Below are 26,532 nucleotides of genomic sequence, written 5' to 3'. Positions count from 1 at the left end.
ATCGGGAGAAAACATTGAGAGTGTCTGGTTTATACTGACAAAGGCAACAGGAGCTCAGAGAACAGGGGTGGCTTGCTCAATGCCACACGACAGGCCTCTGTGACCAGGCTGAACCCACGGTCGCCTCCTATGACACCGTAAACAGTCATGGAAGAAAACAATGCTTGTATGGCTAAGAGCCGCCAATTATGGGTAGCAAAGTGGGGAGTGAGGCTAATGAGCTTGGAAGAGGAGAGGAAAAACAGTGCTTACATCACTAAAGAGAACAACAAAAACAGCGCATTAATCTCCTTTCAGCAGCTTCTGATGACCTCAAAGCTGGCAAGGCTAACCCGAGCAAGCAGTTTTTACCGCGTAACCCTTTTTTAGTACAGTAAATAGAATCATCCGCGTAGACAGGTGTCTGGTGGGGCAAAACAGGGGCACTGAAAAGGAATGGTTTAATTTGGGGCAAGAACTACTAGGGTTTGAGCGCCAGATTTAGCTTGTCAATTAAAATGACGGCTTCTTCGCACAAAAGGCAATGTGGGAGGGACAGAGAAGACACAAATATTGTGACCAAAAGCTCATGTGGTACTTAAAAACATGGTTAAGATGGTATGTTTTGTGTTACGGGTATTTTAGCCACAATTACAAAAACAAAACAAAACAAAAATAAGCTTGCCTAGGAATACATCACTGTGCCCGTAACCAAGTTATCCCCGATTTTCCACTACACAGCAAGTGTAGAGAATGCAAATCAGGCGGGTTTCCAATATTCTGTTTTGACCTCCCTTCCATTTCTAGGAAGGGGGAACTTATCTGCACAGAAAAAAGAGCCTGCTCTACTGGCTTCATTCGCCCTTTGTTTTTTTTTTTTTTTTTTTCTCTTATTCTCCTGTCCTTAGACAGAATTTCCTTCTTTATTTATTTAACACAAAGAGAGATCACAAGTAAGCAGAGAGGCAGGCAGAGAGAGATGGGTAAGCAGGCTCCTCACTGAGCAGAGAGCCTGATGTGGGGCTCGATCCCAGAACCCTGAGATCATGACCTGACCTGAAGGCAGAGGCTTAACCCACTGAGCCGCCCAGGCACCCCTAGCATTTCCTTCTTCCTCGGAATCATTATTCTGACTCCAAGTCCTCATATGATAAGCTTTTATCACTTCTTTATGACATTGCTGATCAGAGTAATCCCCTGCCTTGTTACCAGAAGGCAGCATGGTAGAAAGAATCAGAAAAAAATCCCACCCTGGTCCCAGAGCTTTCTAGCTATGCAGTCCAGATTTCTGGCTTTCTTGCCCTGCTAGAGGCACCAGTAAATAATTTGTTTAGTGTTCTTTTCATCTTTTCTGTGGCTTTACAGTAAGAACACACAGTCCTACACATATATTTCTGAGGCACATACTTGGGACAGCTTACCCTTCTGCTAATGTCTGCTCTCACAGGTGAACTGAGCAGAAAGGGAACAGAAGCTAAGGTCAAGGTCACCCCTTCTGCTCATCCCACAGCCAGCTGCGTTCACTCAGCCCCTGGAGTGAACCTCTGAGGGAGACAGCACTATTTCCAACCCAGAGATGAGGAAACCACACCCCCAGGAGGTAGAATGATGGGGCCAAGAGACAAGCCCACCCCTGGGTGCCCAGCTCTGTAACTGCGGCTTCACACTGGCCAAGCAGCACTCGAGGCGCAGGAGTGACAAAGCGACAGGGAGGATTGTGGATTCCAACCACGGTGTCACCAGCAGGGTCCGGATTTTAAAAAATACCAGAGTAACAACAGGAAGAGGGCCACATTCAAAGGCAAAGACAGGACGAAAGAGGCATATTTTAGGAATTGTGGAAGCAAAGAGACCTTCAGAATCAGATAAGATTTTTTTTTCTAAAAATAGTTACTTCTAAAGATGGTTAAGATATTCTCTTGAGATTCCATAAAAATACAAACAAACAAAAAACTCCCCAAAGCTAGACATCTCTCCCGAACAGATGCACACTGAGAAGTACAGTGGCAGGAAGCAGGATCTAACATCCCGAACACAGAGTCTTAAATTGTTTGGAATAAATGCCATCAACTATTTTTCTAAGCTCGGTTTCAGGCAAAGAAGAAAAGTAAACCTCACAAAATAAGAGGTCAAACGTATTTGCTATTTTTTTAAAATTTTTAAATTTTTAATTTTTAAAATATTTTATTTATTTATTTGACAGAGAGAGAGAGAGAGAGGAGATCACAAGTAGGCAGAGAGGCAGGCAGAGAGAGATGGGTAAGCAGGCTCCTCGCTGAGCAGAGAGCCTGATGCACGTCTCGATCCCAGAACCCTGACATCATGACCCGAGCTGAAGGCAGAGGCTTAACCCACTGAGCCACCCAGGTGCCCCTGTTTTTTTTTAAGAGTTTATTCATTTATTTGTCAGAAAGAGAGAAAGACAGAGAGAGCACAAGCAGGAGGGAGGAGCAGAGGGAGAGGGAGAAGCAGACTCCCTGCTGAGCAAGGAGCCCTATAAGGACATGGGGCTAGGGACCTGAGCCGAAGGCAGACCCTTAACTAACTGAACCACACAGGCATCCCAAAAGTGTTTGCTCCTTAAGGTATTACCTGAAAGGGGAAGGTCTGGAAGATCCAAACGCTGAGTCACACCTTTGCTGGCCGGCCAAACACTGTTGTACGTTGAATGCCTCTAAAAAAACCAAAGGGCACACCAGCATGGTGAGCTTGTGACATCTGATACGTAAACATGGTGTGTGTATGCATGCGTCCATGCAACAGTTCTCAAGCTCATAGGAATCACCAGGGTTAGCTTTTAAAACAACTTATTTTTTCAATATCTTTTTTTAAAAAAAGAATGTATTTATTCATTTGATGAGGGGTGGGGTGGGAAGCGGGAGAAGCAGACTCCCTCCTGAGCAGGGATTTCCCCCCACCCCATCTCCGCCTTGGGGCTCTGATCCGAGGACCCTGAGATCATGACCTGAGCTGAAGGCAGATGCTTAGCCAACTGAGCCACCCAGGTGCCCTGAGGGTGGGGGGGGGGCATAATCATTATTAATCAGCTTTGTGAGTACCTTCCTGGAAAATTCTATGTATATTCTAGGGGGTGGGTAAAAACATTGATTTTTAATGGCCAACAGATATATGGAAACATGCTCAGTATCACTCATCATTGGGGAAGTGCAAATCAAAACCACAGTGATAGGGGGGTGGGAGGTTGGGGTACCAGGTGGTGGGTATTATAGAGGGCACAGCTTGCATGGAGCACTGGGTGTGGTGAAAAAATAATGAATACTGTTCTTCTGAAAATAAATAAATTGGAAAAAAAAAGGAAAAAAAAACCACAGTGATATATCACCTCACACCTGTTTGGAGGGTCATTATTTTAAAAAATGAGAGAGAGAGAGAATAACAAGTGTTAGCAAAAATGTGGAAAAATTGGAATTTTTGTGCACCGCTGGCGAGAATGGAAAATGGTGCATGCACTATAGAAAATAGTAGGAATGGGGGCGCCTGGGTGGCTCAGTGGGTTAAGCCGCTGCCTTCAGCTCAGGTCATGATCTCAGGGTCCTGGGATCGAGTCCCGCATCGGGCTCTCTGTTCAGCGGGGAGCCTGCTTCCTCCTCTCTCTCTGCCTGCCTCTCTGCCTACTTGTGATCTCTGTCAAATAAATAAATAAAATCTTAAAAAAAAAAAGAAAATAGTAGGGATGTTCCTCAAAAAATTAAAAATAGAGCTCCTGTACCACCCAGTAGTCCCACTTCTGGGCCTATACCCCAAACAACTGAAAACAGAATCCAGAAGAGATGTTTTGCACGCCCATGTTCCTGGCAGCATTACTCACAATAGCCAAGAGCTCGGAACAAACTACCCGTCCATGGACAGATGAATGGGATAAAAAAAAATGCAGTCTGTATGCACAATGGAATATTAATCAGTCTTAAAAAGAAGGAAATCCTGGAACAAATCTGGGAGGACAGTACTGTCAGGTTGGGCGGGACCACATCTGTGGCAGTGGGAGCCTAAAGCGGCTGCTGTGTTTTGACAGAAGCAGTAGTTCTAGGCAAGCCCTTAGAGAAAGACTTGCCAGAAATACAAGTTCCTTTCACCGGCCAACTTTTGAGATGTTTTGGGAACCTTTCTTGGAAGCGCAGTGGACACCAGAGCTCTCCCTGTATTCAATTCCTTTCTGCGGGATGGGATGGGCTAAAGTGATTTCCGGTATCTGGAAGCTAAGGGTGATTGATACGTTCTCCTGCAGGAAGAACTTCTTAAGTGGGTGAAACCCATGGAAGGAATTTCCCTGTACTGTTTTTGTAGGAAGGTGCATCAACAGAGGAGTGCTTAAACAGATCACCACATGCCACACAGCCTTTAAGAAGAATGCATTATTTCTCCAAACACTGACAGTTGAAGATGTCTCTGGTATATTCCTTCACTCATTCAACAAATATTTATTGAGCTTCTACTGTGATATGACTGTGTGCCAGCCACTGTTGCAGACAAGAGGTATAACAGCAAGCAAAACCTTTCTCTGTGCTGGATGTAGAGTTTGCTCAAGATTCCCTCTCTCTTTCCCTCTCCCGCCTCTCCCCCTGCTCACATGTGCACACATGCGCCCACTCTCTCTCTTTAAAAAAAAAAAATCCGTGCCCTCAGGGAGTACATTCCAATGACAAGTGAAATGAGTCCGTGTCTGAACAATGTGCAGTGTAATCCAATTTATGAAACTTTCTCTTCCTCCCTACACACACAGACATTTTATGAAAGAAAAACACCTAGAAGGATACACAACAAGCCATAAACAGTGGTTATTTCTGGGGCTAGGGAGCAAGAGAGAGTTCTTAACTCACTCTTTCTCTCTCTCTTTTCTTTTTTTTTGAGATTTATTTATTTGAGGGAGAGAGACAGAGATAGCCAGAAGAGATCATGAGCAGAGAAGCGAGGGAGAAGCAGGCTCCCCGCTGAGCAGGGAGCCTGACGTGAAGCTCGATCCCAAGACTCTGGGATCATGACCTGAGCTGAAGGCAGAGGCTTAACTGACTGACCCACTCTGGTGTCCCTAACGCATTCTCTTTTCAAGTGACTAGAGCAGTATGACAGTAATCTAAGGTTAACAGAGGTCAGAATGATGGCTACATTAATAGATTACCCACTGGGTGGTGGCAGGAGAGGGCCTTAATGATTCAATGAAGATGCTTTATCTTGGTGTTAGGTACATGGGTGTGTGTATACAGAAACATTCAAGCTGTATATATTTAAAAGGCGTGTGCTTTACTTTATACATGAATCAGAGCCGGTGGTGTGCACCTGCTCACAAGGGCCAATTATTAAATCTTCAGGAATTTTGCAAGCTAGTTTTCAACATGGCCCCTATTAAGATTAAATTATATTATAAGCAAAAGTAATAAATACTCAAAACTCTCTGCTTCCTATTTATTAGTCTTCCCACGATGACTGGGGTTACTTACACTTATTCCACCTGTTTTCTAGAAATACGTGATAAATGTCTCTTCTCAACTCCACGTTCACTGACGTCACGGAGCTAGCTGGATGCTGGCGACAATCGGAATACAAACCCACGCTTTTACTCCCTGGCAAGACGCCAGCTGTTAAATGTTTTGTCAGCAACCTTGTGTGTGTAGCTCAATGAATTTAAGTCAAAATGAAGCATGATCTGTTTCAGTTTCATTTAAAAACTCGGTGATTATTGGAATATAAGTAATTGCTTTACTTGGTTTTACATATGAAGAAGTATAAAGTATCTTCCAGGGCAAAAAAGTTAAAAAAAAAAAAAAAGAAAAAAAGAAAAATTGAAAAGATCCCAAACAACAGGGGCACCAGGGTGGCTCAGTCGTTAAGTGTCTACCTTCGGCTCAGGTCATGGTCCCAAAGTCCTGGGATTGAACCCCGCATGGGGCTCCCTACTTGACAGGAAGCCTGCTTCTCCCTCTCCGGCTCTCCGGTGCTTGTGATCTCTCTCTCACTGTGTCTCTCTGTCATAAATGAACAAAATCTTAAAAATAAGGGGAGGGGGACACGCCTGGGTGGCTCAGTGGGTTAAGCCTCTGCCTTTGACTCAGGTCATGATCGCAGGGTCCAGGGATTGAGCCCCACATCGGGCTCTCTGCTCAGTGGGGAGTCTGCTTCCCCCTCTTTCTGCCTGCCTCTCTGCTTACTTGTGATCTATCTCAATGTCCCTCCCCAAAAAAAAAAATCCCAAACAACATACACTGGCTGCTAAGGACACCAAAAAAGGGTACTTGTGAATGACATTGCCCTTGGCTCAGCAGGAGCTGCTGAATGTTATTATAACATGGAAAGTCTCGGTCTTAGAAAATGCCAAGAGGGGGCCTGGTTGGCTCTGTTAGTGGAGCGTGCAACTCTTGATCTAGGGGTTGTGAGCTCCCAGGTTGAGTGTGGAGATTACTTAAAAATAAAATCTTAAAATAAAGAAAAGAAAAGAAAATGCCAACAGGCCAAGAAGCTCTGGTCTAGAACCTTCAGAATATGTCAAAGGTGACACAGATTGCCCAGTGAACTCTTAAGAATTTATAAATGGTAAACATTTTCTCTCTCTGGGGTGCTTTAAAAACAAAATAAAACACTTCCTTGAGAAAAATATCTAGTTCAATATCCACTTCTGGTAAAAATTATAGTCTTCATTGAACTGAAAACTTCAGATGTATCTTATGGGGAACAAAATGTCATTAACAAATCGTATGAGGTTTATATGTTGTCTCTCTCAGAACTTTATTAAGCCTCAAACTGTAATTTTTTTTAAAAAGGCTTTATGTATTTATTTGAGAGAGGGAGGGAGAGAGAGAGAGAGAGAGAGAACACTAGCATGCACAAGCCACAGGGGGAGGAGGGAGGGTAGAGCAGAGGCAGAGGGAGAAGCAGATTCCCTACTGAACAGAGAGCGTGATGCGGGGCTCGATCCCAGGACCCAGAGATCATGACCTGTGCCAAAGGCAGACACTTAACTGACTGAGCCACCCAGGCACCCATCAAAATCGCAATTTTTCAATGGAAGTTTCGCTATTACTATTTATGGTTTATTAAAAATGATGTTCAATATGCCTCAAAAATACACCAAGTGGTTTTCACTTCTTGTTTCCTGAGCATGAGCCAGCATCATGGACCCTCGTGGCCTGGACCACCACCCACACATCCAAGACCCTCAAAATACCTGCATTGGGGAGACAGCAGCGGCGGGAGCGGTCCTTACTGGAATCCCACTCAGGGGACTTCTGGGGGCTTTATGGACAGAAATATTCTGTCCAACTCCACCTGCCAAGAAAAGAAATGGGAACATTTCTATGTAGTTTCAGTTCCAAGTAGCAAAGAGTAGTTCCTGATTTGTTCTTATAAAACCATCCCATACTGCTTATAACAGATTACATTTACTCTGTTCTCTTTCCTCTGGACTAGTGTTGAACTTGGGGAGGGGCAGTCAATTGAATGGTCTTAGAGGTGGGACCCCAGGGACAAGAAAACACACATGATGAGGTATCTACGGTAAGAAGGAACAGGAAAGTTCGTGCACAAACTATTATTGTTAACGGGAAGTGTCCCATCTTCATGGACTGAAGGTAGTCAATGGGCTTTTGCATCTTTTAATATTCGTGGTCTTGTCTTAATCTGAGCTGAGAACTCTTTTAGCAAAGACCACCAGGTATGTCCTAGCATTATCTATGACTTCAGTCTGTGGTCGAGAGAAGAAATACACTGCTATTTTGGACAGAGGTGTACTCGGTTTCCTCTATTTACTATATTTTTGTGTGTATGGATGTGCGTTTTTCTCATATATATAGTTAACAGTGAAGAAAGGTGAATCGGTGAGCCAGAGAGATGTTTCTAGAAAAAGCTGGGAATGTATCAAGACCAGGAATGAAAGGTCAGCACAGGTGGTCACACACAAGACCAGGCAGAGAAAAGTCTAAGAGGGGAGGTGGGGAAGGCCAGGGGTCCTGCTAGACAGCCAACTGCACAGACTCAACACCTTGTTTCCTAGGAAACGAATCCTCTGGTTGGCCCAGCTAAGAGGGAAGTGGTCGTAACCTGAGTTTAATGGACACAGAGGCAGAAAAGGAAGGTGGCAAGTCTGGAATTAAAGCTACGGGAGAGATGGAGAGAAAGAGGAGGTTTTGTTACACGTGAGCCAGACTCCTCACTGTCGTCTTCCTGGAGCATCTGCCGGGCTGCAGCAAGTGTCTGGGATACAGTGACTCCTTGTGGAATGATCTAGACTGAGCCCCTGTGGTTGCATCCCCTCGGGGCCAGTGTTGGAGTAGAGACAGGCTTGATACACGGGGCCATGGTCTGCATGGGAGTTCTGCTCATGAGACGAAATGATGAAATACCTGGCCGTCCCAAGTCGAACGACTTGATGAGGGACTTAACAGTGGTCGCAGATTCCGATGGCGTTGGAGACGTCCTGCTCATGTAGACGCCATGCCAGCGGCCGGGAGCCTCAACCCCGGGTGGCTCCGACTCTTTGTTAACGGGTCTGCATGGTAAAGAGCATTATCCAATTGAGAAGGCGGAGGGTTCCCATGGGGGGTGGGGGGAGACACAGATAACGACAGACCTAAATCTGAAAGGAGGACCCCCAATTTCAAATCCCTCTTCAGGAAATAATATAGGGCTTGCTCTCAATTTTCATAGAGGCGTTTTGAAGGTGTACCAGGCATATCTAAAAAAATAACAATACTGATGGTATTTCTTCTTAAAAATGATTTAACATACGTTATCAAAAATACTATCAATATTTATTTCATTTTTCTTATTTTTATCCAATAATCTGCTCCTAGAAAGTAGTAGCCCATACCTGAGAATGACAGACCGTTGGACCCAAGGACCATGTCATACGCTCACAGCTGGTTTACCTCATCTATCTGTTGTTAAAATTTAAACATATATATGCACATGTGTCTGTAATTACCTCTTATTTAAAAAATGTTATCAAATCTCTCCAATTCATTGGTCTCTTTGTTTGGTCACAGAATGGTCTTCAAGTGGTGTTGGTTTTCCACACACCTACCTCACCATACAGGACACCTGGCGGTTGTGTCTATTTTGATCCAAGAATGTGTGAGCTCTTGTACATAACTCAAAGCAGTCAAAAGTTAACTACCTCTGGGGAATGCCACATTACACCCCTGCTACCTTCCCAACAGGCCGATTGGTATTAAGGAAGATTGGTCATGTCGATCATGTGTCTGCAAGGGCTCTTTCCTGAAAAACTGAGTAAAAGCCCAGCTCCGGACCCTTCCCAGGGATGGACAGACTTCTCTCCTAGGACTCCCCTCCACCCACCTCACTTTCAGACTCCAAGTCTAGCTACCTGAAATTCTGTTCCTTGTAGGTCCTGTCTCTGTATCCTTGCTCATTCTATGCCCTTCCTGGAACACAATTTTTTTTTCCAAAATATTTTTTACTTTTATTCATGAAACGAACCTAAAAGAGTCTGTAGCTCTGGAGTGAGACAGAAATTAAAGTTAAGTCTTTTGTCTCTTGGGCATCCGTGTTTTTCAGAACTTCATTTTTGAATTTCAACATAAGCATACAGATGACATAAAAACAAACAAGGTTTGGAACACAAGCATCCAGGTAAAAGGACAGTGGCAAAGAGGGGCAAATTAGGAAGAGCCACAGTACATCCCTACAATGGGCAATGACCAGGCAAAACGAGGCCGAAAATGCTGGCTCCCACATGCCAGTTTCACCAGGAAAGGACTTACAAATCAAAAAGGACACAGATCAATTTCACCCACTAGGAACCTATTCTTCCTCTGTATTCTATTTGAGCTTCTGTGCCTCTGATATGTAACATAAATTTACCTTAAAGAGCCTCCCTTCTGGTTTAAGATTATAGTAACAGTCAGCAGCAGTGGGCACGGATCTAAGCAGAACCTACAGACACAGATACTGGGCAAACGTCAGGGCCTGATACTCTCACAAGTGAGAATAAGGGACGGACAATTATCTGCTCCCCTCCAAGGCATGCCCTGACCTACGAATATACTCCATAAATTCCATGATTTAAAATGAAGAGAATATTCGTACTCAAAGGATGTTTATATTTATGACAGGAAACAGAATTATATGCTTGATGGCATCTGCCTGGAGAATGCAAAAGAATTCAAGAACAGAGGAAAATATACAAAAGATGAGAATTTGCAATGAAAGGCTGAGTCTGAAAAGTGGTATTAGCAATCTAATAATCCCAGTAAAATATTTTAAAGCAGAACAGGCTCAAGAGAAAAAGAAAGGAGGGCATACTGGGAAAGTCTCTTTGAATACGGAGGAAATAAATAACGTAAAGGTGGGATTTCGATTCACTGGGCACAGGATGGCTTTGACCATACATGGTGCTAGCCGTACATCCGGGAGAAGACCCGCACCTCATATCGGACTGAACAAAGAAAGGCAAATCAAACATCTGACAGAGAAACAGATAAAGACACAGATAGAGAAAAGGTGATCGCCTACTTCTGCAAGGGAGGGGAGGGAAAATCTTAAACAAAAAACACCCCAGACACAGTAAAGGAAAATATAAACAGACTGCGTCACAATATAAATTTTTCCACGAGAATGATGGTAAAACCGTAAGACCCATAATGTACTGGGTAAGCACACATCGCTGATAAGATATGACTTACAAACGGAGAAGAGGAAAAAAATCAGTCCACGAATAAATAAGCAAAAGTGCTAAACGAGCAATTCTCAAAAGAGGAAAAGTAAATGATTAACATATAAAAATTTCCCTGGGAAAATGCAAATTCGAAGCAAAATTTTTGCTTATTCTATTCACAAAATTAAGCTAAGGCTATGTATAAACAGGTACTTTCATCAAAAAGTAAAATGTCACAAGTCTTAGATAAGTAACCTGGTAAATCTATCAAAATCAAAGCTGCATATCCTCCAAGGTAGTGATCCTACTTTTAGGAACCCACCCTATGAAAATAAAAACGATCTATAATGCTATGTGGGTAAGGACTGCTATTATGCCATTATTGGGGAAGAAAAAAATCTAGAAAATACAACCTTGATGTTCACAAAATATGACAATATTTCAATATTCTAGGGCACATCCATCCTCTAGAATACCACACAGCTATTAAATTGAGTTAAATTTGGGGCACTTTGGGGGGCTCAGTTAGTAAGTGTCTGACTCTTGGTCTTGGGGCAGGGGTCTTGACCTCAGAGTCGTGAGTTCCGGCCCTGCACTGGGCTCCACAATGGACACAGAACCTACTTAAAAGAAAAGAAAATAATAAAAAAATGAATTAAATGAATTAAACTCGTAAATATCGACTTAGAAGGATGCCCATGATACACTGTTAATATAGTGTATAAATTTTATAAAAACACATAAAAATGAACCCTATGTATTTATATGAGTAGAGAGGGAGGAAAGAAAAAGACACACCATGAACACTGATTACCTTATAGAGAGTACTGGAGAGGGAAACGATGAATATTTTTCACGGAACACCTCTGTTTTGTTACAAGGACACCTAAACATTCATAAGTAAGAAGAAACCCAATACATCAAATCAGCAAGTGACCTCTATTTATTTTTACAGTTCGACAAGATAAGCCAGGACCTCAAATTCCACACTAGATTGTTCGGGAAACACTGGCATTTCGCTTCAACAATTTATGCAAAATTAGTTATCTTTGCTCCTTGCTCTTTTGTTCCAAGACTGAAATCATTTTTAAAAATCACATTCATATTTAAAATCAGCCTCCTGTCTACAACTCGTATCAGAAGTCCATCTTGCTTCTGGCTCAGATTCTAGCTACAGGACACGGCTTTCGAGTTCTGAAACCACCTGCGCTAGAAACCCAAGGACAGGTGGACATGAAGGCCCCGCACACACTTGGCCAGCGATGACAAATCAGGCAACAGACTCTTCTGAATAATAATGTATTTATTTAGCACTTCATGAATGCCTACGTATAAAAATATTTAACGGTACCCAGACTACAGGCAGATCGGGATACTCAATGAGAGTACAACTGTGTATCTGAAGTGGAGGCGATTTTCCTTTTGTTTACGTTTGCAAACACCTGGTAAGTGAAATGTGGGATCATTCCAAGAAAATCTCAGTCTGTGGTAAAGAGCTCCCAGTAGGTGTACTGGACAGTGCCAGAGAGCGTCAAAGCCATTTTCACAGAAGAGGAACCGATCTCCTCTCTTTTACCACCAGACAAAATTTTTCTAGGGATTCTGGGCTCTCCAGCTGGACATGGCAAGCTGTCCTCCTGCGTTAAAGAGCCTTCCTGTTCCTCACGCCCTCCCACCAGACAGGAGCTCCTGTCGCATCCTGGGGACATGTAGCGAAGACCCGCCACCATCTGAAGGGCACGGCTGCTCCTGGAGTGAGAGCCGAGGGAGGCCGGGCCTCGTGGAGCCACTGAATTAGGTGCAGATCTCAACAAATAATGTACTTCCCAAGTTCAACATCCCACTCTGAACTCTGGACCATTCTGAATCATCCACTTCTGGATTCAAAGCCTTTCAGTTTCTGGGTTAAGTTTTATTCCTGAGGCGCTGGTTGTAGTTGTTCCTTAATTTTTAGTCTGATTCCCAAGGGCACGGCCACCACGTAAACAAACCGGCTCGACTACATCCTTTTTGGTCAGCCAAACATCAGTTTGCGTTGAGCCCAGTGGAGATTCTGGAAATCCAACCCTGACTTAGTGGTGGCTTGTTTTGGATGAGGTAACGACATCAGACCCCAGTTGGAAAGGGCTCGTTCGGGACTTGATAGAAGGGAAGCAGAACCCGCTAGCTTCTTCAGAACCAGATGGGACACAGACGGCTTCCTGGTTTGCGGTAAGTAGTGTTAATGCCAGGATTATCAGGTACCATGTTCAAGAGGAAACACAGAAATAAATTCCAAAAAGTAAGACACAGGCACGGGCCACATTCACCAGCGCGCTGCACACCCTAGCTGCGTACAAAAAAGTGAGTTTCACACCATGCTTGTACTTGGTCTTTTTCAAGAACTTCATCTATGCTCCAAACAAAAGACTGCCGAATCTTCTGAGAAAAAGAAAGAAGGGGGGAAAAAAGAGGGAAGGATCATCTTTGATTGTGCAATGGGTTGATTCCAAAATGTAGAAAAAAAGGGAAAGAGACTTGATCGCCATGACTCTGTCATGAAACAGTGGCTGTTACACGGCGACAATCTGGCTCTTTGTAAAGAGGTAATTTCTCTCCCACATTATTCCCCCCTTCATATAGAAATGGCTGTAGTTTCCCATCATGGCAAGGGCTGGGCTGTCTTTCTTCCAGCAAATGCTCTGCTAGCTGACAGAGACCATGGAGCTGTGGAAACAGAAATGGAGGGGGGAGAGGCTGGTAAAGGAGTTACTTGAGGCAACACGATCTCAGGCTACAAACAGAAGAATTAACAGTGGCCACTGACCCATGGGGAAGACCTAATATCTAGAACAGGACCAGCATGTTTTAATTCCTACTCCTCCAAATTTTTTTGGGAAGTCAAAGGTCTTTAGACAGAGAACATGCCAAGGACTTCAAGACACCACTGCTGGGCTCCTCTCCCTAGACCTTCTCTGACAGATGACTGCACTGGGTAAGTGGAGACGGCCAGGGTGCACAAAACCAGGCTTCTCTGTGATTTTCGGAGTGGCTCGAGCTTCCCTCTGCTAACTTAGAGTCAAGGCAAAAAAACAAACAAACAAAAAAAACAGAAAAAAGGATTTCTTTCAGTATTGAGACATAGCGGTCCTAAAGGCCTAGGGGAAGCTCATGTCCACGCTTTTCAAAGCAAGTCTGTGAGGATAGGAAGCAGGGGAGCAGACACAGCTCACTGTGATTCCAGGCTCTGTGTCCAATGCCAGCGACGAGGATGCCAGCTATGAAAACAGAAGGCGTCAAAGGGCTGTGCTGGGAGCCCAGAGGGCCAGCTTCCACATTGAGGGTGAAAGTGTCAAGGGCCTCTGAGGCTCGGGTTAGGAACCCCCAAGAGGACTGGTCCCCTTCTGGCAGGGCTAGGGATGTTGTATCAAAGCATCTGCAAGAAGAGAGCTGGAAGGGGTATCTCAGTGACCCCGAGAAACTACACCGCCAGCTCCCACACTCAGCATTTCAGTGACAGCTCCAGAACCCCCAGCCCGGGGCTGTGACACACGGCAGCGGTAAGGACACAGAGGGTGGCACAGGCAGGCGACCGACACTAGGTCAGGATACATTGTGCACACAGAGTTAGAGCCGATTTCAGAAGAGTCTGGCAGTGATGGGCCACCATGCTGCTTGCTTCAGAGGTGACCATGCAGGAACCAGTGGGACTAGCTAGACACATTCTGAATCTCAGTCCTTCTTAGAAGCTCCTACTGCTAATTATGTACCGATGTTTAGTACTTATTTAACCATCTCTTTCTTTTAAGATGTTTCCCATGGATGTTTATGCTGTTATAGGATGAACGGTAAAAATCGAGTTAAGTCACCCTAAAAATAACTGTCTTTAGTGTTTCAGAATGAGAGAGAAAATGCATATCAGTCTTCCCCTGTTACTTTCGAGAAACCTGTGTCATGCCCTGCAGGTCAACAATGTCCTTCGTGTGGCCCATCAAGGCACTGAGGGGAGCTGCGTGTGCGTGTTCTCTGTATCTGGAGGCGAGGCCCCAGCTCTCAACTGTCCTGGAAACTTTCCTGGAAAATGGCTTGATGTTTTAACTTTGGTGGAAGTTTGAATTATAAGGCTTGCTCTTAATGGCTCAAGAATGGAAGAAGCCAGAGTTGAAAAAATTATTCATTATCCTTTCATCCATTAATTTGTAAGTGTCCAGCAAAACAGATCACTTCCAGGTCCATGAAAGCTACACTGGCTTGTTCAAATTTCTGGAAGAGAAAGAGGAGGTATATGGCCCAGCTAAAATGTGCATATGCCATGGTGTCCGGGAGGTTCCAAGGACTGCACTGGGCAGACGGTACGGGGGCATGTGAGTTCTTGATGCCCCCATCAGAGAAAGGTCAGCTGAGCAATTAGTCGCAGGGAACAGAGGAGCTTCTGGGGGTCTTCAATCATGACCCATCCTATCTCCTCATTTGAGGGAGGGAGCAGCTAGGTCTGGGAAGGAATTCTTGCTAGTTCATGGCAAAGACAGGACTAGAGCCTCGTCTCCCCATCTACTCTTCACATCGGTAATTCTCATTCCAAAACAAAAATCCTTTTGAAAATGTAATAGGATGAAGACTGCTAATGTGCTAATTTTTTTTCTAGAATTTTCTAAAATCCTAGGTTAAATAATGTTCCACACTGTCTTAGCTGCTGAGTTCTTGGTAATAAAGGCTAATCTGTATACATGCCAAGCCCTGTCATTTGCCCACCTACAAGCCTGACTACATCCCCTCAAATGCCTGTATTTCCAAAGTGCGAACACAAATCGGCTAATCCCACGTTAGGATCAAGGTTCTTTTTCGAACGTTCTTACCTGCTCTTGGTTGTACCTGGAGGACCCCATCAGGGAATTTTCTGCAAGTTCTTTGGCTGTGGCTGAACCAAGAATGCCTTTTGAGTTCTCAGGACGCAACTATCAAAGTCAAATTGAGTTTCAGTCGAGAACCCATTCAGCCAGAATGGAAACTCTATGTCACTTCAGGGCCTTTGAGGGCATGAGCTGGTTGCAAGTCTTGCCCATGGGGCAGGTTCGGGAAGCAGCAAGTAACTTTCAGAGTCAATTCTTTTGAGGGGGCAGTCTGCGGAATCAGGGAGGAAACGGGGTCCGGCTGTTGTGTGATGCCTGTGGGGTTTCAATAGGAGGCTACGTGCTGGGCTGGTGTCAGCCCTACGATTTTGAAATATGTTGTGATAAAGGATTAACCTATTGGATTTGGGGAGGAGGTCTGCAAGTCACCAGAAAATCGCAAGAGAAATATACCATGTGTCTAAGAAAAATAATAAAGGGACCCTATGTTTGAAGATGCGAATTATCTTATATGGACCCTAAATTGTCAAGGTTTGTGCAGATTTCCTACAGTATCAGAGTTCAAGTTGTATGATCTGGCCTGTATCTTTAGAGTCTAGGTAAGAAATGCAGCAGCTTGTACAGTAACTGCATGAATTTGGAGCTTGTCTTTGACCATTTATCTTTACAATAACCTAGGCAGGAAGCGGTACAAGTTATGATCCGGTTCCTCTTCCAAAGACACACATCATAAAAGCAAGACAAGTGGACAAATTACACAGAAGCACAAAAGCAAACGAGGGGACCTCGTACTCACTTCAGCAGGGGGCCCTCTCAAGTCTAGTCTTTTGATTCTCCTTCCTCTTTAACTTAAAATTCACAGGCTTTGGTGGCCAGAGGGTGTAGGTGTGACAATAAAATAATGACCTTGATTCAAGAGTGAAATCATGGAGTCAGCTACACACATCTTATCTGAATCCTTCTCTACAGCCTATTTTAAGCATGGAGCCCAACATGGGGTTTGAACTCACAACCCTGAGATCAAGACCCTAGCTGAGATCGAGAGTCCAACCCCTAAGTGACTAAGCCACCCAAACGCCCCTACAGCCCGTTTTATAGAAAACTCATAAACAAAGGAAGGAGGGACTTACTGCAGCAAGTTTGGTAAGAGAATCAAAACAGAATTCTGAGAAGAAATCTACTTTTTCTAATGTCATAAAACTCACAGCAATACATCAGACCCAAAGGCCCCAAATCTAGCCAAAGAACAACCCCCCTGATCCCAGAAAACTGGTAAAAAGAGCCAACTGTACAAATCAGCAGTCGGAACCTACCAAATCTGATTTTAAAATACTCTTTCATATCTGAAAGACATCTGAAAACTCAAAATAATTTGCTAATATCCAAGCATCTCAAGGTCAGGGACAGTTATTCCTGACCGGGGAAAAGGGAACGCTGCATTTGTGAAGGCCTAAAGTACTGTTTATCATCTCGTCTGTGAACCCTTTACATTTCAAACCATAATAGGCATTGAGCTCACTTTAAGAATGCCTTCCTATGAAACATCGCTGTTAGGAAGAGCTTCCTGGGACAACATACCGTGTGGTTTCCCTCCCTCGGCACAGAAAAGGAAAGTCACGTGTTAGCCGGAGGTGTTGTCCATGCTCATCTTTCTTAATAAAGTGGGCTCTTTCAAGGCTTTAGAGGCAGCCATCGGCGCTGCCAAGGGTGATCCTGGGTCATGAGGAATGGGTCCTTCGGCTGGTACAAGTCCCCGGGGAAGAGGTCCAGCCTTGCCCGTGGTACGAGAGGGACCCACGGAAGGTGTTTCCATGGCCCATGGCAAGCGTGTGGTCCCCTGCACTAAAAAACACTGAGATTTAAGGAGTGTCCTAGACCCACTTCTATTCTTTACGCATAGGAGGCCACTTGGCTAGAACTTCTGCATGTATATGAGTGAAGGGCTTTCTCACTGCCTCGGGCCAGAGGATGGCAGTGGCCCGGCCCTGCACGGACCACTCCTGGTCATGTGGTGGTGGAAGCAGGTGAGCTTTTTAGGAAAGAAAGAAACCACACAGGTGGGCTTTTTAGGAAAGAAAGAAAGATTCTGCACAGAGAGACACAGAAGCGCCACGTCTCTAGACGGTGAAGGCTCATGCATGGTGAGTGAGGCAGCGGCCAAGCGCGGAACGGGTGCCTGCCACACTCGCAGCCGTGGGCCTCTGTTGGGACCGACCTGCTGTGGTTCTGCATGTCCCCCAGCTCCTTCTGCAGCCTGGCGTTCTTCTCCTCTTCCTCCAGCAGCCTCCGCTTCACAGCGCGCAGCTCCTGCTGGGCCTCATACTTGATGTCATTGGCCACCACCACCGCCGTCTGGAGGTCTGCCTGGAAGCGCCGCCATTCCTGTCTCCTCCTGAAAATGCCAGAAGCCACGCCGGTGTCAGAGGCTATCTGGGGAGGACCGTCCTGGGGGCCCTTAGTGGCCACCGCTGCAGTGCCGTCCCACCACCGGGAAAAGGCTCAGCACGGGTGGGAAGGACACAGTCGCGTTATTGGTGTTTATCCTGACACTGAAAGGCTGGCTGGATTTTCTCACCTGCTGACATGACCCTGTGGTTCCGGGGCCCACAGGAAGCTACTGAGAGAGCAGGCAAGAAGAGTTAGCAGGCTCTATTTTTTTTTAAGATTTTTATATATTTATTTGATAGACAGAGATCACAAGTAGGCAAAGAGACAGGCAGAGAGAGAGGAAAGGAAGCAGGCACCCCGCTGAGCAGAGAGCCCAATGCGGGGCTCGATCCCAGGACCCTGGTATCAAGAACTGAGCCGAAGGCAGAGGTTTTAACCCACTGAACCACCCAGGCGCCCCAGCAGGGTCTTTTTCAAAGGGTCCCAAACCAAAGGCGGGGACACGCTTAGGGAAATGACAGGGAAGGCTCCCTTGTCCCCCGCTGTAGCCACATCTCACCTTTATCTGCTTAGTTAGGGTCTTGAGCTGCCTTTCCAGGTCTGACTTTTGCTCCTCCAGCTTCATCACGTTCCCTGGAAAGAAACAAGTCAGACAGGAGTTGTAAAAGGTGCAAGACTCTGGGGAGAAAGTCAGGGAGGGAGGAGCTCTGGATTTAAAACCCATCCCTTCTGCTAGAAATTCCATCCTCAAGACCCTGGAACCCGGCAGCTAGAAACTGGAGGTTCTCCCAACACAGAAAATGGGATGGTTTGGGCAAAAAGTGGTGTTGAGTCAGATCATGGTCTCAGACGGAACAAACAGGCAGCACTCCGGGAAGAGGTCAAAATAGCCTCTCTTATTTATTACACTCACTCCCGGCCTCCCTGGTGGTTGCACATTACAGATCTGAATGTCCTTTATCACTGTGCCATGGGCGGCTTTTGTATAACACAGAATGTGACTGGCGACTACTATGGTGACTTTCAGACCAGTTGCCAGAGTTGTGGTTTTTAATTGTAGTTAAACCACACAATCACCTGGGAAGCCTTTCCAAAGCACACATGTTCAAAGCCCCAGACCGTGACCCACAGAGCGGAATCACCCATGGGGAGAGAGGATCTGTGGTGTGTGTGTTTTAATGCCTCCAAAAGGGACCCGACACCTCTCCCTAATTAAGAACATTCTCAGTCCCCTTCTCTCTCTGACTCTCAGGCTTCCATGTCATTTCAATTGCTTTTTTAAAAAGATTCTATTTATTTATTTATTTCAGAGAGAGACAGTGAGAGAGAACATGAGCGAGGAAAAGGTCAGAGGGAGAAGCAGACTCCCCATGGAGCTGGGAGCCCGGTATGGGACTCGATCCTGGGACTCCAGGATCATGACCTGAGCCGAAGGCAGTCGTCCAACCAACTGAGCCACCCAGGCGCCCCAGTCTATGGTATTTTCTTTCTTTCTTTTTTTTTTTTTTTTTGAAATACATCTGAAGAAACTTAACATTTATTTCCCAGATTTACAGATTCTGTAAAGTGAGTGTTTTATAAATCATATCAAATCCTTTCTCAGGTGAAAAATGTATAGAAGTAAAATTTCTTTTTTTTTCCAATTTATTTATTTTCAGAAAAACAGTATTCATTATTTTTTCACCACACCCAGTGCTCCATGCAAGCCGTGCCCTCTATAATACCCACCACCTGGTACCCCAACCTCCCACCCCCCCGCCACTTCAAACCCCTCAGATTGTTTTTCAGAGTCCATAGTCTCTCATGGTTCACCTCCCCTTCCAATTTACCCAAATTCCCTTCTCCTCTCTAATGCCCCTTGTCCTCCATGCTATTGGTTATGCTCCACAAATAAGTGAAACCATATGATAATTGACTCTCTCTGCTTGACTTATTTCACTCAGCATAATCTCTTCCAGTCCCGTCCATGTTGCTACAAAAGTTGGGTATTCATCCTTTCTGATGGAGGCATAATACTCCATAGTGTACATGGACCACATCTTCCTTATCCATTCATCCGTTGAAGGGCATCTTGGTTCTTTCCATAGTTTGGCGACCATGGCCATTGCTGCTATAAACAACATTGGGGTACAGATGGCCGTTCTTTTCACGACATCTGTGTCTTTGGGGTAAATACCCAGGAGTGCAATTGCAGGGTCATAGGGAAGCTCTATTTTTAATTTCTTGAGGAATCTCCACACTGTTATCCAAAGAGGCTGCACCAACCTGCATTCCCACCAACAGTGGAAGAGGGTTCCCCTTTCTCCACATCCTCTCCAACACATGTTGTTTCCTGTTTTGTTAATTTTGGCCATTCTAACTGGTGTAAGGTGATATCTCAATGTGGTTTTAATTTGAATCTCCCTGAGGGCTAATGATGATGAACATTTTTTCATGTGTCTGATAGCCATTTGTATGTCTTAATTGGAGAAGTGTCTGTTCATATGTTATTTTCAATCTTGGACATGTTAGGATACAATCATAGGGAATGGTGTGACATCTGCTCTGGACATTAATTCTAAGCTGGTTTTCTTGGTGGGTTGTGCTTGACCTTTAAAGCTTTGGGGACAACACAGTCACATTCTTATGAGCAATACATGATAGAAACAAAGCAAAACTGGACTTCTCTTCTTTGGCTTTATACACTCTTCAAGTATGGTGCTGTTTGGAAATACACACTGTCAACAGCGGTGGGTTCTGGTTATCTTTGCAAGCGTCATTCCTGAGAACTGTCTAAATGATGCTGACCCTGAGTGCTGACTGCTTTTCTGCTGCGTATCACATCCAGTGAAGGATGGAACTCTGGCACCAACCAAGCTAAACGAGGTGTTAAACATACTGTCAACTCTCATTGTTTACGGCCGTTACATAAAGTTGCCATGCATGCCAAATTTGCAAATACTGAACTTTGCTCCTATGGGGAAGTACAGGGTTCGGTTCCTGCAAGCCCCTGATCAAAGGAGACACTACTTGTGTTAGGTAGGCTCCTTTGCCAGTGTCCTTGGAAAAAATAAATAAATAAAAAAAAGCCCGTCCCATCAGTGCTGGAAACCTGCTTACCCCTTTCCTGCATAACACTCAGTAGATATTTTAAAAATTCTTCTGCAGCTTCCTCATTAACAGAATCTGCCTTGCCTGCAAGTTTTTACCTTTTCTCATGCTGTGAGGTGTTCCAAGAGCCTCGAGAGCAAGCCAGCACTAGCTCAGAAAGGTCTAACAGTTTCCTGACTTTGGGAAACATGACTGTAAGTTTCTTGGCTTTTGGTTTCACAACAATGTAGTCTGGTACTTTTGTTTTTTTTAACCAGACCTCATCTCGTGAATCCGCAAATGCAGCTGCTGTTTCCATCTTCTCCATAGCTTTGTCACGTGTCACAGATTTTACTTCAGCCTTTTCCAGAGCAGTGAATTTCATCTTCCTTTCTCCAGAAGTTTTTGTTAACATTGAAGTCACAGCCAACAGCACTAAAACTCATGCTTCAACAAATGTCATTTAACACTTGTTTTCTCCATTAGGCACATCCCGGCTTTCCGCCATAGGGACCTCAGACGTTATTTCAGGACTACATCTGGGGGCCATTCTAAACAGTGAAATCGCCAAAAAAAGGGGCACAAAAATATAAAAAACATGACCTTAAATAACCACGAGAAAAATACTTGTTTGCAGTATGAGAGCTGAAACAAGAAGGCAAAGGGTTCCCTTGTTCAAGGGAACCTGCACTTTAGGAAACTAAAATTTTTTGCTGCTCTCTCCGTGCACGTCCGCGAATGACGTTAAAAGTGCCCTGAGTGTTGATCCTGGGGTTTCAAATACATTCAGGCTAGCAGGTTAGTTCCCAGATACAAATTCCACAAATAATGAGGATGGGTTATACAAGCCGGGAAGCTTCTCAGGCAACCAACTATGCTATTTTTAGCAACGGTGAGTGCCACCAAAAGCTCTGTGCATTAATTCTTTCGTGACAAAAGTAAAACACATTAGATGTGATAATTTGATAAAGCTTATTTGGACAAAGCAGACAATGTTTAACTAATCCCTTTTAATGTCTTTCCCTACACAAAGCGAACAATGAGTCCATAAAGAAACCAAATATTGGAGCCTCTTCAATAATGAGGCGGACGATTGCTAAAGTTACCTGATATCCTGGCTTCAATGGGACCCATGCTAGAATGGTTTTCTCTCTGAGCCCAAGAGCACACACTGCTCAAATCACCTGACTGTCTGTCACCCATCTTCCTGCCCGTCAGATCTGAAAGACAATGCTCTGTCAATACCCAACGCACGTGGGCAGTGGTGGTGCTCACGCACAGCAGACCTGACACTCCAAAACGTGTTTGCTCTTTTTCACAATCACCTTGTGCTGCTGACTCACGTTCCACAATCTTTCCTTCCCCACCGCCCACTCTTCCAGTCAATGAGATTAATTACTCTGCCTTCCCGGACCACCGTTCTTCCCACGAGACTGCCAAACAAGCGGAAGGAGGACTTTTCACCAGCATTCTTACAGACCCTCCCAGGCATTCAGTTCGCATCAGCTCAGTCCTGATGCATGTCTGGCCGGGGCTCGAGTTCACTTACTTTCCAGCTCGCTGATGAGCTGGTTGTTATGTAACTTGACAGCCCGATGCTGTTCCACCTGATCTTCCAATTCAAATATGGTCTCCTTCATGTCTTTAATCTCTGCATCACTCTCCGATGCTTTCTCTTGCAGTTTCAGGCTGGTTCGGCTCAGTTGTTCTGCCTGATGGTCACATATCTCCTTCAAGTAAGAATAATCCTTTTCCACCTAGAATGAAAGGGAAGGTTGCCTGGTCAGTGTAACAGGAAAGAGCTCCTTATCCACCAGAGTCAGGCTCATCCGAGCAACGGCAAAGGAAGCTCTTGACATGTGCTATATCTGGAATCATTTCTATATTCTTAGCCTCAGGAACAGCCAAGGCTATAAATATAAAGAGAAGAGCAATGTCTGCAAACGGCCAAATACGGTGGGTTCTGTGTCCCTCCCCACAGACAGGTGCCCTTCTGTTCTACAGCTGAGTGCAACAGCGCCTCCCTGGGAGGCTCTGATACTGCACCCCAGAGGGAGGCTGCCCTCCTCACATCCGCTATGGAGCAGCGCCCTCTGCTGGGGATCCAGGAACAATGCCCCTGAGACTATCCACTGCCTGCAAACGCCAAATCTTTTCAGCCATTAAGCACTAGCGGTTATACCGTTTCTTTAGAGAAATGAGACATTAATGTGATGGAGAGCACCAGCTGAAGGCACAGAACAGAAACATGGGCATGCACCAGACACAGAAGTGGCACAGGACAAGCACTCATTTCACCTTTTCAATTCTGAATCATTAAACATTTTATTATATTTTTTTAAAATGATTTATTTACTTGTCAGAGAGAGAGAGAAAGAGAGCAAGAGAGTGCACAAGCAGGGGGGAACAGCAGGCAGATGGAGAAGCAGGCTCCCCGCTGAGCAGGGAGCCGGATGAGAGACTCGATCCGATCCCCCAACCCTGAGACCATGACCTGAGCCGAAGGCAGACGTTTAATTGACTTAAGCCACCCAGGCTTCCCTCATTAAACATTTTGAATACACAGAAAAGCACCCAGAGTGACAAGATAACCATGTGCCCAAATGGACTTCACAGTACTTAAATTTTGCCACATTTGCTATTTTTACTTTAACAGGATTTAGAAAAGTCCCCACATTCTCTCCCACCCCAGAGAATAATTTGCATTACCCCAAAAGTGGTGTGTGGTTGTTGCTTGAATGGTTTTTCACTTTTACGGAGTATGAATGTGCCCGTGATAATACACAGATAGCACTGTTTTGTTTAAAAATGTTTTATTTTTTTTTTACTTTTAAGGAATCTAATCTCTGCACCCAACGTGGAGCTAGAACTCACAACCCTGAGATTAAGAGTCACACTCTCCACTGACTGAGCCAGTTAAGTGCACTGTTTGAAAATTTTTATACAAATCATATTATTCTATAATTATGCTTCTGCAATGTACTATTACACTGTATTATAGTATATGGTAATAAGCTTTCATCCAGTACCATATTATACTTCTTATGCTTTTATAAAACTTGTTTTTAACTGTGTTATTTATTTATTTATTTATTTGACAGAGAGATCGCAAGCAGGCAGAGAGGCAGACAGAGAGGTGGATGCATTCTCCCCGCTGAGCAGAGAGCCCGATGTGGGGCTCGATCCCAGGACCCTGAGATCATGACCTGAGCTGAAGGCAGCGGCTTAACCCACTGAGCCACCCAGGCGCCCCTTTGACCGTGTTTTTGAGATGTATCCACACTGGTCTCCACAACGTTCAGTCATTACTTTAAATGTTTCATAGCATTCTGCTGTCAGAGTATACCAATTATTTTAGTATGAGCTCTGCCCCTTTCCGTAAGATTATTTATTTATTTATTTAACAGACAGAGATCACAAGTAGGCAGAGGCAGGCAGAGAGAGAGGAAGGGAAGCAGGCTCCCTGCTGAGCAGAGAGCTTGATGTGGGGCTCGATCCCAGGACCCTGGGATCATGACCTGAGCAGAAGGCAGAGGCTATAACCCCCTGAGCCACCCCTGCACCCCGCCCCTTTTCTACAGGTCCTTTAATTAATCTTACCAAATAGTTATCTATTTACCAATTAATATAAGCCTGGTACCTAACGATGACTTCCTAGATTTGGGGGAGGGCACCTCTGTATACATGGGGTCCAAGTGAACATCCAATGAATGGATAAACACATTAGACAGTAGGATTGCACTGTTTTTCAGCTGGGATGCTGTGATCAGAAATAAACAAAGAAGGTAGGAAAGGAAGGAGGGAGGGAATAAGGAGAGAACAGGCATGGGAAAAAACCAGAGCTTAAGGGTGCGCACTGTTTTGTGCAACTGGTATTTCAATCACAAACGTGTGTAGCTCGGTACTGCGCTGGAAATTGCGTCACTGTAGCTTCTATGGGCCATGGAGGGGGCCAGGCATTGTAGACATGAGAAGGCTGACGTCCGACAGCATCTGAAAAGCAGCCAAAGAAGGCGGCTTGTGAGCCCTGCCTCCCGAGTCAGACCACGGCTTTTTGCAGAGCTGAAGCCTGGGGCTGGGGGTCCGCTCACCTGGCGTCTAGAAACACACATATTACTCTGGTGGGACTACTGTGGGTCAGGAGTGAAACTGGAGGGTGTAACCAGGGAACCAGAAGGTTGAGCACCCTGAGGGGGGTCTCCGCGTGCAGCTGAGGCTGCTGGCCTCCCACAGCGCCGACCCAGCTCTGCCTCCTACGTGTTGGCTGGCCAGGATCACAAGCAACAAACGATACGCAGAGTGCTGGGGGAAACGCCCCTGGGCTGTGCATTGTGCACGGCTGGGGCCAGGGAACTCTTAAGTCAGCATACTGATGTGTGTTTCAAATCATACACATCATTCTTCCTTCTTAATTTGGGAATCATCCTCTCAAGTTTAGCAATATTTTCCAGAAAGTTCTTTTATGAAAAGCAACAATAGCAACAGCAACAACAGAAACCCTTAAGTAACTTCACAGTTTCTGCCTGCAGGAGCTTGGTGGGTAGTAGAAGGCAGGTATTTTTATATTCATTTTACAGATTTTTTAAAAAAGATTTTACTTAATTGACAGAAAGAGAGATCACAAGCAGGCAGAGAGGCAGGCGGAGAGAGAGAAAGGGAAGCAGGCTCCCTGCTGAGCAGAGAGCCCGAAACGGGGCTTGATCCCAGGACCTTGAGATCATGACCTGAGCCCAAGGCAGAGGCTTTAACCCACTGAGCCACCCAGGCGCCCCAATTCATTTTACAGATTGACAAATTGAGGGAGGGAGAAGTTAAGCCACTTAAAAGAACAGTCTAGTTTAGGGGCGCCTGGGTGACTCAGTGGGTTAAAGCCTCTGCCTTCAGCTCAGGTCATGATCTCAGGGTCCTGGATCGAGCCCCGCATCCGGCTCTCTGCTTGGCAGGGAGCCTGCTTCCCCGATCTCTCTGCCTGCTTCTCTGCCTACTTGAGATCTCTGTCTGTCAAATAAATAAATAAAATCTTAGAAAAAAAAAAAAGAACAGTCCAGTTTACCAGGCAGCTAGGGCTAGCACCGTGTACCTCCATGACCCTTTCAGGCTCTGGGTTGCCGTCCACATGACTGGCCTTCCCACTGGCCAGTTTTTCGTTCAACGACTGTTCTATCCAACAAGAAGCAAGGTGATTTCCAACGTCTCCTTTTCATTAAAGAAATCACTTTCACACATTGCAAGGAAGACCTCTCCTCTCCAAAAATCAACTTGCTCTAGAAACAGGGCGTGCCCAATGACATTACAGACAGACTCAAATGAATTTCTCTGCAGAGCCCCAGTCCTTCCTGGAGAAGAGGTGCTTAGAACCAGCCCCAGAGATAGATGGCAGCAGAGACCACTTGGGACTCCCCCTACAGGGCTGAGTCTGGTCTCTGGCCTTCCAGGGTGGGGGACGCAAGGACCAGTAGGGTGGCTCAGAGGCAGAGGGGGCGAGAACCTTTCCCCTGCCCTGCCAGGCTCTGAAACCAAGGAAAAGGTATCGTCGAGGGTCCACACTCCCAGCCTCTGGAAGCTACTGGCGTCACTTCCAGGGTCGGGCCAACCTTTCTGGCCTGAGAACTAGATGTTCTCTTCCGGTCACATTCCTGCTGT

At 45.3% G+C, this 26,532-nt stretch overlaps 1 protein-coding gene across 1 annotated transcript in view; it reads right to left on the bottom strand.

Annotated features, from left to right (window-relative positions):
- LOC122898012 (cytospin-B-like) overlaps positions 1–26,532 on the bottom strand; it is a 334,551-nt gene that overhangs the window by 5,472 nt on the left and 302,547 nt on the right. The window contains 6 exon segments of the mRNA XM_044236199.1: positions 2,572–2,653; positions 7,157–7,257; positions 8,331–8,476; positions 17,603–17,862; positions 18,380–18,453; positions 22,439–22,646. Of these exon segments, the coding sequence (XP_044092134.1) occupies positions 2,572–2,653; positions 7,157–7,257; positions 8,331–8,476; positions 17,603–17,862; positions 18,380–18,453; positions 22,439–22,646 (871 nt within the window).

This window comes from Neovison vison, unplaced genomic scaffold (genome assembly GCF_020171115.1).
Source record: "Neovison vison isolate M4711 unplaced genomic scaffold, ASM_NN_V1 Scaffold_088, whole genome shotgun sequence".
NCBI classification, from domain to species: domain Eukaryota; kingdom Metazoa; phylum Chordata; class Mammalia; order Carnivora; family Mustelidae; genus Neogale; species Neogale vison.
The sequence above is the reverse complement of the archived record's forward strand: the minus strand, read 5'-3'. Positions and strand labels throughout refer to the sequence as shown.